We start from the raw sequence: 12,218 nt of genomic DNA on the forward strand, positions 1-12,218 counted from the left end.
TTGGTCGTGACTCTTCAATTCAACAGGATGACACTCTTCTTAGTCTATAGCTCGCTGAATTATCATTTCCAACAAGAAAAATGTTTGAAAATCTATGTCGTATGATCCCTGCTAGTGACTTGAGTTTCATTTAGATTTTTCTTTTTACGGTTTTAAGGAGATGTTCATGTATATGTGTCAGACAATGATTTTATATTAAAGAGACAAGCAGTGTAATAATTTATGTATGATTGTGAACTTGTGATTAAAGTCATGTTACTAAGTAATTTTATGAAAAACAAACTTGTGCTTATGTTTCTTTTGTTTTACACAAAAAAATTAAGATGGACAAACTCAAATTTTTTCGTGCCAACGTTTACGCAAAAGAGAAAATAAGTTTGCGAAAATCATTTTCTAAACAAAAAACATATTGGACGAGAAAGAAAATCCAATCCGTCAAAATCAGAAAGACCACGATTTCGATCCAACGGCACAAACGAAGAGTAACAAATTCTTACAATAGATCCGGACACACAAGATTTGAACGTCCCTTGAACATGAAAGAAGAAATGTGACCGTTAAGGAATGAGAAAGAAGACTTGGTTAGCAGCCACTAATTGGCGCGAAAACAGCGGAAAGCGAAGCGAAACAAGAGGTCCTTGTGAAGAATGTCCACTCCCTCAATCCACTCGATCCACATTCACTTCCCACACACACAAAACACACAGCAATCACACGAACAAAACTTTCCCACCTCGCAAATCGATCCATTTCCGTCCCCCATTTCGGTTTTCCTTCACTTTCTTGCCAATTTTCCGGGAAAATGGAGCTTTCTGCGCGTTGATCAGACATCCCTGACCCCCATCAAGCTTGATTCGCGTTTCGTTGCGAAAGTTTGATGCTTTCGAGAAAAAGGGTCTCTTTTTCTTATGGTGTCTGGTGGAGAGGAACACTTATCTGCTGGAGCTGGGAGCTGATGGTTGTTTGTTGTCACCCGGCTCAAATGTTTGATGAAAGTGCCTAATGAATTGATGAGCTTTGGATTGGCAGCTTAAAAGGATAAAATGGTATGTTGGGTTTCGGTTGAATTTTCGTAAATTTGTGAAAGTTTTTTTTTTTCTTTTTCTTGCTTTAATTTGTAGACTAGATCAGGTTCCTTAAATTCAGGTTGAAATGTACATGCGGCCGAAAACTCGTTCCAGGGTATGAATGATTGTTACAGTTTAAGGAACTTCACTTTGGAGTTTTGCTGTATATCGAAATTGGGTTTGTTAATTACAAATGATTAAGTTTTGTTTTTCGATCAAAGATATGATTTAGTGCTTGCAATACAAAGCGGAACAATCGTTTAGTGTGTGGGTTAGTGCTAGATTGTGGACAGACTGGGAATCTGTTGCTTCTTCTCGAGTGAAAGAAACTCGAATGACACAATTTATGAGACAACTCTGAGTGAAGCATTGAGCAAGAGAGACAAGTGCACTTACCATCACACTATGCTTTTGGTTGTGGGGATAGCTAACATAGTCCTCATAGATAAGCAACAGAAATAGAACAAAGGCGTTGGCCACATAATAATTTTTCCATTTAGTTTTTGCCAGAATCCATATAAAAACGATTCAAATTAGTCTTCGGAAATGGTTATTGGTGAAATTTATGTTTGTGATGGCACTTCATCTGCATAACTAATACTATTCATTCTCTTATATCTTTCGATAGGGAACGCCAGTGAATATCATTGTAGGTTCTCATGTCTGGGTTGAAGACCCAGAATTGGCTTGGATCGATGGACAGGTGTCGAAGATTACTGGACAGGAAGCTGAGATCGAGGGTAGCAATGGGAAGAAGGTGTAAATCCTTTTACTGATACATCAAAAACTAATTTTATCACAACTGCAGATCAACCATTTCATCAGAAATTATTTTTATGATTTGGTCTTCGAAATTTGCTTATTTTACAAAACTTTCTAGTATTACATTATTGTACTCTAATGAGATTCCCGTTCATTTTTTTGGTGCTATTAAGATGGTTGTCAAATTGGCAAAAATATATCCAAAAGATATGGAAGCTCCTGCTGCCGGAGTTGATGACATGACAAAGTTATCTTATCTGCATGAGCCTGGAGTTCTGCAGAATTTAAAAACTAGATACGAACTTAATGAAATCTATGTACGCATTCCTCCCTTCATCTTAAAATACTTACAGAGTTTTTATTCAAATCGGGAATTCTTACTCTCTGTAATCCTGCAATGATATATGTCTCCATTGCTATCATGATAGACATATACCGGAAATATCCTTATTGCCATTAACCCATTCCAAAGACTTCCCCATCTTTACGATGGTCACATGATGCAACAATACAAAGGAGCACCACTTGGAGAATTGAGCCCTCATGTTTTTGCAGTTGCAGATGTTGCATATAGGTTACTTTCAATCCTATTATATATGCTATATATTGCTCCGTATATCAATAAACCAAATATTTAAAGTTAATACTTTAAACAAATCAGGGCAATGATCAATGAGGGAAAAAGCAATTCAATTCTGGTCAGTGGTGAAAGTGGAGCAGGTAAAACTGAGACCACAAAAATGCTTATGCGGTACCTTGCATTTCTTGGTGGCCGGGCTGCAACTGAAGGACGGACAGTTGAACAGCAAGTTCTTGAAGTATGATTGTTATCATACCTTTGACTAGTGTCGATGTTAAGCTTCACTCACTCGATATTATCTTCTTTATATCAAGCTCTATAAGTTTCTGATGCAATTCTTATGGAGCTTATTTCTTTTCTGAGTGCAGTCCAATCCAGTTCTTGAAGCATTTGGCAATGCCAAAACGGTTAGAAATAACAATTCTAGGTAAGACAATATCAAGTTATCACATGTTAGTGTCGAGTTTGTCTTAATTTCAGCAATTATTTTACTGGCATAAATTACTTTTCCCGAATTATTATCATGTTCTGATAAATTCACATCGGTATTCTCTTTGTTTGGTACTGGTGTAGTCGTTTTGGTAAATTTGTTGAAATCCAATTTGATAAGCAAGGAAGAATCTCAGGAGCAGCCATTAGAACTTACCTTCTGGAACGGTCTCGTGTTTGCCAAATCTCTGATCCTGAACGGAACTACCATTGCTTCTACCTTCTTTGTGCTGCACCACAGGAGGTAAGATCCTGTAGGAACAGTGATTTCGATTAAGACAATCAAAGTATTGCTGCAAATTTCTGTTCTTGCAACTTCTTGCTAATATTTGTTGATCCTGACAGGAAATTGATAAATACAAGTTGGCAAATCCTAAATCATTTCGCTATCTTAACCAGTCACGCTGCTATGAACTGGTTGGTGTAAGTGATGCCCATGAATATCTTGCCACAAGGAGAGCTATGGATATTGTTGGAATAAGTGCGAAGGAGCAGGTACAGCCTGTTCTTATTACCATTTAAACATGGAACCTAGAAAGACCGTCGTCTCACACCCCCTTTTTTCTGTCCTTCTCTCTTAGGAAGCAATTTTTAGAGTAGTTGCTGCAATTCTTCATGTCGGAAATATTGAGTTTACCAAGGGCTCGGAAGTTGATTCATCAGTTCCAAAAGATGACAAAGCGAAGTTCCATCTCAAAATGACTGCAGAGCTTCTCATGTATTTATTCCTTCGTGCTATTGCCCCCGTAGTTTGTATTCCAGATTGTTCACTTTTCATATTGTTATAATAGTGATGATAACATTACCTCAGGTGCGACCCTGATGCACTGGAAGATGCATTATGCAAGCGTGTGATGATCACACCTGAAGAAGTTATCAAGAGAAGTCTTGATCCTCAAAGTGCAGCTATTAGCCGTGATGGTTTAGCAAAGACAATATATTCTCGATTGTTTGATTGGTTAGTCAAAATCATCAAATTTACATCTGGTTTATGAAAAGCATGACGTAGAGTAAGGATTAAATGCTGATGTGATGCTAAGCTATTTCTATCTATGCAGGTTGGTGGACAAAATTAATGTCTCAATTGGGCAAGATGCTAGCTCAAAATCACTTATTGGGGTCCTTGATATCTATGGTTTTGAAAGTTTTAAGACCAATAGGTAACAACTATTAAGTATAATACCATACTTCGAGTACTCACATATATATGTGCATTCTGTGTCTTTTTGAGTAAAAGAGAAACTGAAAATGCACTAATGATGACATTTCATATCCCTTTTGCATTGATGGTATTCCGCAACTTAATTTTAGCTTATCATCCTGTGCAGTTTTGAGCAGTTCTGTATTAACTTCACAAACGAGAAACTACAGCAACATTTCAATCAGGTAAAGCCTCAGATCATGTTGAATTCTTTAGCTTTCTCTACTTTTATCTTTTAGGTTATTATTATAACTAGTATTATTTTGTAAATTAAGTTTTTCCTGTATATTTTCAGCACGTCTTCAAGATGGAACAAGAAGAATACACAAAAGAGCAGATTGATTGGAGCTACATTGAGTTTGTCGATAATCAAGACGTTTTGGATCTTATTGAAAAGGTTATTCCTATTCCTTCATATACATCTACCTGCACAATCAGCCACCTATATGTATACTTATATAGTTATACACACACATTCAGATGATAATGACTTCTCGAATATTCATTATATTCGGTCATATTAGTCTACAATCAACGTTTTGCTTACAAGTTTTCACATATGATGTTTCCTTGCACAGAAACCTGGTGGAATAGTTGCTCTCCTTGATGAAGCTTGGTAAGCTATTATTCTTCTGCTGTGAAAGTTTTCTCGTTCTTCCTTAAATGCAATGCCGTCAATGTTTTCTTGAGTTCATTCCTCCAGTGTTAAGAATTTATTTCAGAAATAAAAATAAAAAGTTTCAGCCAATGGCAGATTGGACTTGTTTTCTTTCTTTTTTTTTCGTTCTTGCTAACTGCTTGTCTTTTCTTTTCTTTTCCTTTTCCAGCATGTTTCCAAAGTCGACCCATGAAACATTTGCAAATAAGATATACCAGACATTCAAAACTCATAAGCGCTTTATAAAGCCAAAATTGTCTCGCACGGATTTTACCATCGCTCATTATGCTGGAGAGGTAAATTAATTACGAAAGCAACTATTTCTGAAAGTATGATACTTATACATTTTGGATTTTAACTGGTAAACACTTGCAGGTCCTGTATCAGTCTGACCAGTTTTTGGATAAAAACAAAGACTACGTGGTTCCTGAACATCAAGACTTGTTGGGAGCTTCCAAATGTTCCTTTGTGGCAGGCCTTTTCCCTCCACTTCCAGAGGAGACAGCCAAATCTTCCAAGTTTTCTTCGATTGGTTCTCGTTTTAAGGTACTTTCATATTATTTTGGTGAGCATGAAGGTCAATTTAACCCTAGATAATCAACTATCAACCTAAAGCTACATGCAAGCTCTCGTGTGGTTTCTTTTATATTCTGCAATGTCAATTTGTGCAGCAAGGAATTGAAACTTTAATTTTTCTCTGTTTTAAATGGTGCAGCTTCAACTGCAATCGTTAATGGAGACCCTAAACTCTACAGAACCTCACTATATTAGATGTGTAAAGCCAAACAATCTTCTAAAACCAGCCGTATTTGAGAACGTGAACATTATGCAGCAACTGCGCTGTGGTGTAAGTAAAAAGTGTTCCTTTTCCCTTCTACCTTCTTAAGAAAATTAATTTTAATTTTATTTATGTTTTTTTTCCAGCTGCTGCTGACAGTTTCCCCTTGTAGGGTGTTTTAGAGGCAATCCGAATTAGTTGTGCTGGCTACCCTACTAGAAAACCATTTTTCGAATTCATAAACAGATTCGGACTTCTTGCACCAGAGGCCTTGGAAGGAAAGTAAGTATTATCTCCTAGGATTTTCCGTTAAAGGTTTACTTAATATCTCAACTTTCTGATTAAACTTGGTGGATCTGCATTATGAGCCTGTTTTACTTGTGTGCAGCTATGATGAAAAGGTTGCGTGCGCGAAGATACTCGAAAAGAAGGGTCTTAAAGGGTTTCAGGTAAAGTGAGGTGTTCCTTGCAGATTTGGAGGCCTCTAGTAATGTATATAATCGTTGTTTCACCTAGTATTTCCTCCAAACTTTATAACATGGACATAATCTGCAGTAGGACTGACGCTCATGCATATGGACGATATAGGTGTAAATATAGCTAATGGTCTTCATCCATTCACATACTAATCGTAGAGACTTTGTTTTGCAGATAGGTAAAACAAAGGTATTCCTAAGAGCTGGTCAGATGGCCGAGTTAGATGCACGAAGAACTGAAGTACTCAGTACTGCAGCTAAAACTATACAGCGGCGTGTACGAACCCATTATGCTAGGAAACGGTTTATTGCACTGCGACAGGCAACCGTAGTTCTGCAATCGATATGCAGAGGTGAGCCACATAAAAAGTGTATTAGAACCAATGCAGTGCTACTGAATTCTTAGAGAGTATCTTAGAAGAAGGATGCAGCTAATTTGTTTCTATGTTTGTTTGGTATTAACTTGTAGGAAGCCTGGCTTGCAAAGTCTTCCACGGCATGCAAAAAGAGGCAGCTGCAGTGAAAATTCAGAAGCACCTACGTAAACACCAAGCCAGAACAACTTACAACAAACTCCATGTCTCAGTTCTAGTTTTGCAAACAGGTTTAAGAGCAATGGCTGCTCGTAAAGAATTCAGATTTAAAAGGCAAAGCAAAGCAGCAATTATTCTTCAGGTTGCATACAAAATATCCTGCAAATTGCATGATTCATTTTATTATTTAACGACATGAAACTTTACTGATTTGCTATTGCCATTGCCAAAAAAAATGTACATGAAAACTGCAGGCGGTGTGGCGTTGTCATAGAGCTGCCAAATACTTTAAGAGGCTCAAGAGGGGTTCAATAGCTGCACAGACCCAAATGAGGGGGAAAATTGCAAGGCGGGAACTTAGGAAGCTCAAAATGGTAAGCATATATAGTTTTCGGTGAAACAATCATCAATCTATAGGGTAGTGACCAAGATGAAGGGGAATACATAAAATTTACTGTATAGAGGACGGAGCATATTTTCTTCCAAATACTGCAAATTATTGCCATAAATTGTATTATGTACACTTACCCCTTTCTAGCTGACATTTTAAAATCTTCTTCTTACGTATGTTTCTCTTTTTTCTTCCTCTCCAATTTTCCGCAGGCTGCAAGGGAAACAGGAGCACTTAAAGAAGCAAAAGATGCACTGGAAAAACGAGTGGAGGAACTAAATTGGCGACTACAGTTGGAAAAACGTTTAAGGGTAATTTCTATATCTTGCCGAGTATTTCTGTTTGGCAGAGAAAATGCTGTGTGGACATCTGATGAATACTTTCTTCACTTCATGTCCAACCGCCAAAAACTACTATGCTAATGCATTGATGTACTTTCCACGAATGCAGTGAAGTTTGTAGATTATAATTTAGGTATTTTATGCATAAAAAATTCATGCTAAATATTCGTGTCATGTTTGCAGACTGACCTAGAAGAAGCTAAAGCACAAGAGATAGCGAAATTGCAGAATTCATTGCAAGAAACGCAGACCAAACTTGATGAATCAAATGCATTGATTGTGAAGGAAAGAGAGGCTGCAAAGAAAGCTCTTGAAGAGGCACCTCCTGTGGTTCAGGAAACCCAAGTTATGGTTGAGGACACTGCAAAAGTTGAATCTCTAACTGCAGAAGTTGACAGTTTAAAGGTAAGAATGTTCCGTCCAATAAACAGCACCTATAACACTATGTCTCGCATAAGTCTCTGGTTGCAAGACTTTAACATGTTTCGGACTGTTCTGTCATGTGTCATCGTCATTTATTTGTTCATATATGCAGCGACAGATTTTGATCTTTTCATTTAGTTCTTCTTGACCTTGGATTTTCTCTACCTGACATTGTCCCGCCTCACCAGGCCTCTTTGGAGTCAGAGAAACAAAGAGCAGAAGAAAATGAAACTAAATATAATGAAGCTCAAACATCAGGCGAAGAACGATGCAAGAAATTAAAAGAAACGGAGAAAAAAGTTAGTCAGCTCCAGGAAAATTTGACAAGGTAATATGACACCTAAAGCATGAGTTTTCTGATGCAGAGCATCAAAATGCACGGCGTCTTATGTGCATTTGAGACGTTAATACGAAATTGTTCTTAGTATCTCATTCCAAACAAGTTTTAAACGTTCACCAAAAAAACAAAATGTATTAAACTTGTGTAGTATTTAAGTTCAAACCGATAAGTTAGATTGGAGAGACATGAATTACCAACTCTAATTTTCGTGATGTGGTTTACTGAAAATTTAAACTTTCTTGATTAGGCTAGAAGAGAAGCTTACCAATTTAGAATCAGAAAACCAAGTATTACGCCAACAAGCTGTGTCCATGACGCCTAATAAATTCCTTTCTGGACGGTCCAGATCAATTATTCAGGTAATTTTAAATGTAGAATATGGATTTCTATAATGTTCAGGTGCTTAAGATTTTCTTATTATTTGATAATTGGCAGAGGGCAGCTGAAAGTGGCCATATTCCAGGGGATGCAAAGACACCTCTGGTAAATTTCCGTTGAGCTTCAAGTATTAACCTACAAAAAAGGCAATGCGATGCAGTATTTTTTTACCTTTTCACTTATGCTAATGTCCCGATAAAATGGATCAGGATCTGCATAGTCCTTCAGTAAACCACAGGGAGTCGGAATTGGAGGATAAGCCACAGAAATCATTGAATGAAAAACAGCAAGAGAACCAGGAGTTGCTCATTCGATGTATCGCACAACATCTTGGCTTTGCTGGGAACAGGCCTATTGCTGCCTGCATCATATACAAATGCCTTCTGCAGTGGAGATCATTTGAAGTTGAGCGGACTAGCATTTTTGATAGGATTATTCAGACCATAGGGAATGCCATTGAGGTTTCGAAATCCCATCCTTTAACCCTTTTGGTATTTTGGTTTTCCGTTTATTCATTACACAAAACGAACCTCTTTTAACATGAATACTACCACTTGGAATTCAGACCCAGGATAACAACGATATCTTGGCCTATTGGTTATCCAATGCCTCAACACTTCTATTACTCCTCCAGCGCACACTGAAAGCAAGTGGTGCTGCTGGAATGGCACCCCAACGACGTCGATCATCATCAGCTACTTTGTTTGGAAGGATGACACAAGTAATTCATCGTCTTTTGGCAATATTGTATATTTGAATTCATAGATCTTCAATTCCTCGGTTGCTTCACATTTTTTCTATTGTTTTCCTCTAGAGTTTCCGTGGAGCCCCTCAAGGTGTCAATATCTCCTTAATAAATGGTGGAATGAGTGGCGGAGCGGATACTTTACGGCAAGTTGAAGCCAAGTACCCAGCTTTGCTTTTCAAACAGCAACTTACAGCATATGTAGAAAAGATTTATGGGATGATTCGAGATAATTTGAAGAAAGAGATTTCTCCATTGCTTGGATTGTGCATTCAGGTCCATTACATTGTTCATCTACAAACAAGAAAACAATTTACTGATAAAACAAATTTGTGCTTCCATGATTTTTCAAGAACGAGTACTAAATTTGTAACTTTAACAGGCACCAAGAACATCCCGGGCAAGCTTGGTCAAAGGATCGTCGCGATCAGTTGGCAACACTGAGGCCCAGAGAGCTTTGATTGCTCACTGGCAAGGAATCGTTAAGAGCCTCGGAAACTTCTTAAATACTTTAAAAGCAAATTATGTTAGTACTCTTCTACTTCTCAATATATCGATCTTTGCAGACCACTCCCTCTGTTGGTTAAGTAAACTTCAAGAGAAGTTGATTGTTACCACAGATAATGATCATACTCGCTTGATTTTGCAACGATCTCCCTCTTTCTCATACACACAATGTTCCTTTCTACAGGTACCACCATTTTTAGTTCGTAAGGTGTTCACGCAAATATTCTCCTTCATCAATGTTCAGCTATTCAACAGGTATAAAGTCTAAGCTCAAATTTGAGGTATCCTTGTTTGCATGCTATTTAGCACTAAAATTTTTCCTAATGTCTTCCATGTATTTTTCCGTCTCCACAGTCTTCTATTAAGACGAGAATGCTGTTCGTTTAGCAATGGTGAATATGTTAAAGCTGGATTGGCTGAACTGGAGCATTGGTGCTATAAAGCAACAGATGAGGTACCTTGAATCTAATTCCTCTTTTAGCTGTGCGATAACTGTTATACCAACGGACTTACTCAATAAACGAAAATGCAGTATGCAGGATCAGCTTGGGATGAACTCAAGCATATTCGGCAGGCTATTGGATTCCTGGTATCGTTCATTTATCATATTCCATTTCTACTGCGAGTGTTTACCTTTGAAAATGATGAAACGCAACGAATGAACAATTAGTGAAGTTGTCCTGAAATTTTATGCTTTCTATTCAGGTCATACATCAAAAACCGAAAAAGACGCTTGATGAAATAAGCCATGATCTATGCCCGGTAAGTGATGTGTATCTAAGGATACACTAAACATCTTTAAGTCTAGTAACCTCTCCCTTGAATCTCAGTTGACACAACTTGTACTTCAACAGGTCCTCAGTATACAGCAGCTTTATCGTATCAGTACAATGTACTGGGATGACAAATATGGCACGCACAGTGTGTCCTCGGATGTAAGTTTTTATGGATGCCATTACTCAACTAGGTTCGAGTCATCTTCGTCACAAGACAGTAAAATAAATTAGAAACATAATAGCAAACATGCATCTACCAACTCTCTCACACTTTTCTGTTTCAACGGTTCATCTAGGTTATATCGAATATGAGAGTGCTGATGACAGAGGATTCCAACAACGCCGTCAGTAATTCTTTCCTGCTGGATGACGATTCCAGGTTATGACAACGTTTAAACATGTCTTGGCCGTTATACATCCTTTCTTTATTGACTCCTCCTCCTCTTTACATCCCGTTTCACTAGTTTTTCCTGTCAAACTGATATGTTCGTGTTCTTCTAAGATCTCGATTACTTGTTAATTCAGTATGCGTAAAATGAGACGTGCATCAAGCATGCATTGTTTCACAGTGCTTGTTATCATTCCTAAACATATTTGTTTCCATTTTTACTTATAAATTCTGGCCATACGACTGACGCTAGCATTTACACTGCAGCATTCCATTTTCCGTTGATGACATATCAAAGTCGATGAAGCAAATAGACATCTCCGACATTGAACCACCTCCTCTCATCCACGAGAACTCAGGCTTTAGTTTCTTGTTGCCGCGCGCAGATTGAGTCTCGGTCTCTCTACGATGAGCCTGTAGCTGTTACTGTCAAGTAGTGGATTTCTTCACTCATGGGATACATTATGGGGTTGTGCATTGTTCATGAATCATCAATTCTTTGCCCCACAGATTTTCTTTTGGATCCCCACCAAATGTAAGTCGAATACGACAAACGTTTATCCGACTCTAGCAAAGCGGGGAGTTGGCTTGGGATCGTCATTTTTTGTTGTAAAACTAGCTGATTTTAGGGAAAGAAATTAAAAGCTTAGTGCATTTTTTTTTTTCATTTAATTAATCAAAATTTTCAACCAAACTTTGTTATGGTAGTCAATAATCTTGTCCAAGAACTACATCATGAACTTATAATTTCAGTTTGAACGTCTTTCAGGTGAAGATAACGATCTGAAAAAAATGAATGATTTATGCACGTCCTTTTTTCTTTACACGCTTTTTTTTTTTTTTTTTTTCCTAGCAAATGGATTGGACAAATCAAACGAGTTTGGTACTAAAATTAAGAACTGTGCAGAAGATAAAAAATGATGTACGGAGAAACTCTCCTTTCGAGAAAAAACTTCACTCTCGTGGGCGTGAAAACGACTCGTTAGCCATTGCGTGCACCCATTTCAATGTACAAATATTTTTTAGTTGAATTCGTCAGGTTCTTCCTTTGTTGGTCAATAACTTAGATCTTTGAACGTTGAACATTCGGATAAAAATTAATTAAAATATGTCGGCAAGTCTGACACTTCAAGCATCATGTGATTTTATAAATGGGAACTTGGAGACCCAAAAATTGGAAGATGAATGAACAAGAAATCTGAATATTATTGATCCAAATAAAGATGATCCATGTCCTTATCCATCTAGAAATTTGTTTTCAATTGGATTGCCTTAAAGGAGCCATAAAACATTTTATTTTATTTAAGTTATTTATTTAATAGGAATGGATCCGTGATACTATCTTTTTTATACATTATTTTTTACATATGTTTTTGTGCGGTCTC

At 37.4% G+C, this 12,218-nt stretch overlaps 1 protein-coding gene across 1 annotated transcript; it reads left to right on the forward strand.

Annotated features, from left to right (window-relative positions):
- The first annotated feature begins 761 nt into the window (after positions 1-761).
- Positions 762-11,548, forward strand: XIC (Myosin family protein with Dil domain-containing protein). The gene is made up of 38 exons (XM_068461424.2): positions 762-1,046; positions 1,696-1,824; positions 2,003-2,146; positions 2,258-2,403; positions 2,491-2,647; positions 2,778-2,836; positions 2,983-3,142; positions 3,244-3,393; positions 3,480-3,616; positions 3,710-3,856; positions 3,957-4,058; positions 4,227-4,284; positions 4,395-4,496; positions 4,678-4,715; positions 4,927-5,053; positions 5,133-5,303; positions 5,473-5,604; positions 5,708-5,817; positions 5,924-5,984; positions 6,187-6,364; positions 6,481-6,686; positions 6,799-6,918; positions 7,148-7,246; positions 7,460-7,681; positions 7,888-8,027; positions 8,287-8,398; positions 8,475-8,522; positions 8,627-8,878; positions 8,983-9,138; positions 9,232-9,438; positions 9,545-9,688; positions 9,854-9,924; positions 10,024-10,123; positions 10,202-10,258; positions 10,375-10,431; positions 10,524-10,604; positions 10,742-10,824; positions 11,101-11,548. The coding sequence occupies exons 1-38, from the start codon at positions 1,044-1,046 to the stop codon at positions 11,222-11,224; spliced, it is 4,590 nt and encodes a 1,529-aa protein (XP_068317525.2). The 5' UTR covers positions 762-1,043; the 3' UTR covers positions 11,225-11,548.
- The last annotated feature ends 670 nt before the right edge of the window (positions 11,549-12,218 follow it).

This window comes from Pyrus communis, chromosome 4 (assembly GCF_041283825.1).
Source record: "Pyrus communis isolate YQ-2024b chromosome 4, ASM4128382v1, whole genome shotgun sequence".
In the NCBI taxonomy this organism is placed as follows: Eukaryota; Viridiplantae; Streptophyta; class Magnoliopsida; order Rosales; family Rosaceae; genus Pyrus; species Pyrus communis.

Coding starts and splice junctions, on each gene's coding strand:
- XIC (XM_068461424.2), top strand. Junction 2,648..2,777: donor TTGAACAGCAAGTTCTTGAA/GTATGATTGTTA, acceptor TTCTGAGTGCAG/TCCAATCCAGTTCTTGAAGC. Junction 10,124..10,201: donor GCTATAAAGCAACAGATGAG/GTACCTTGAATC, acceptor ACGAAAATGCAG/TATGCAGGATCAGCTTGGGA.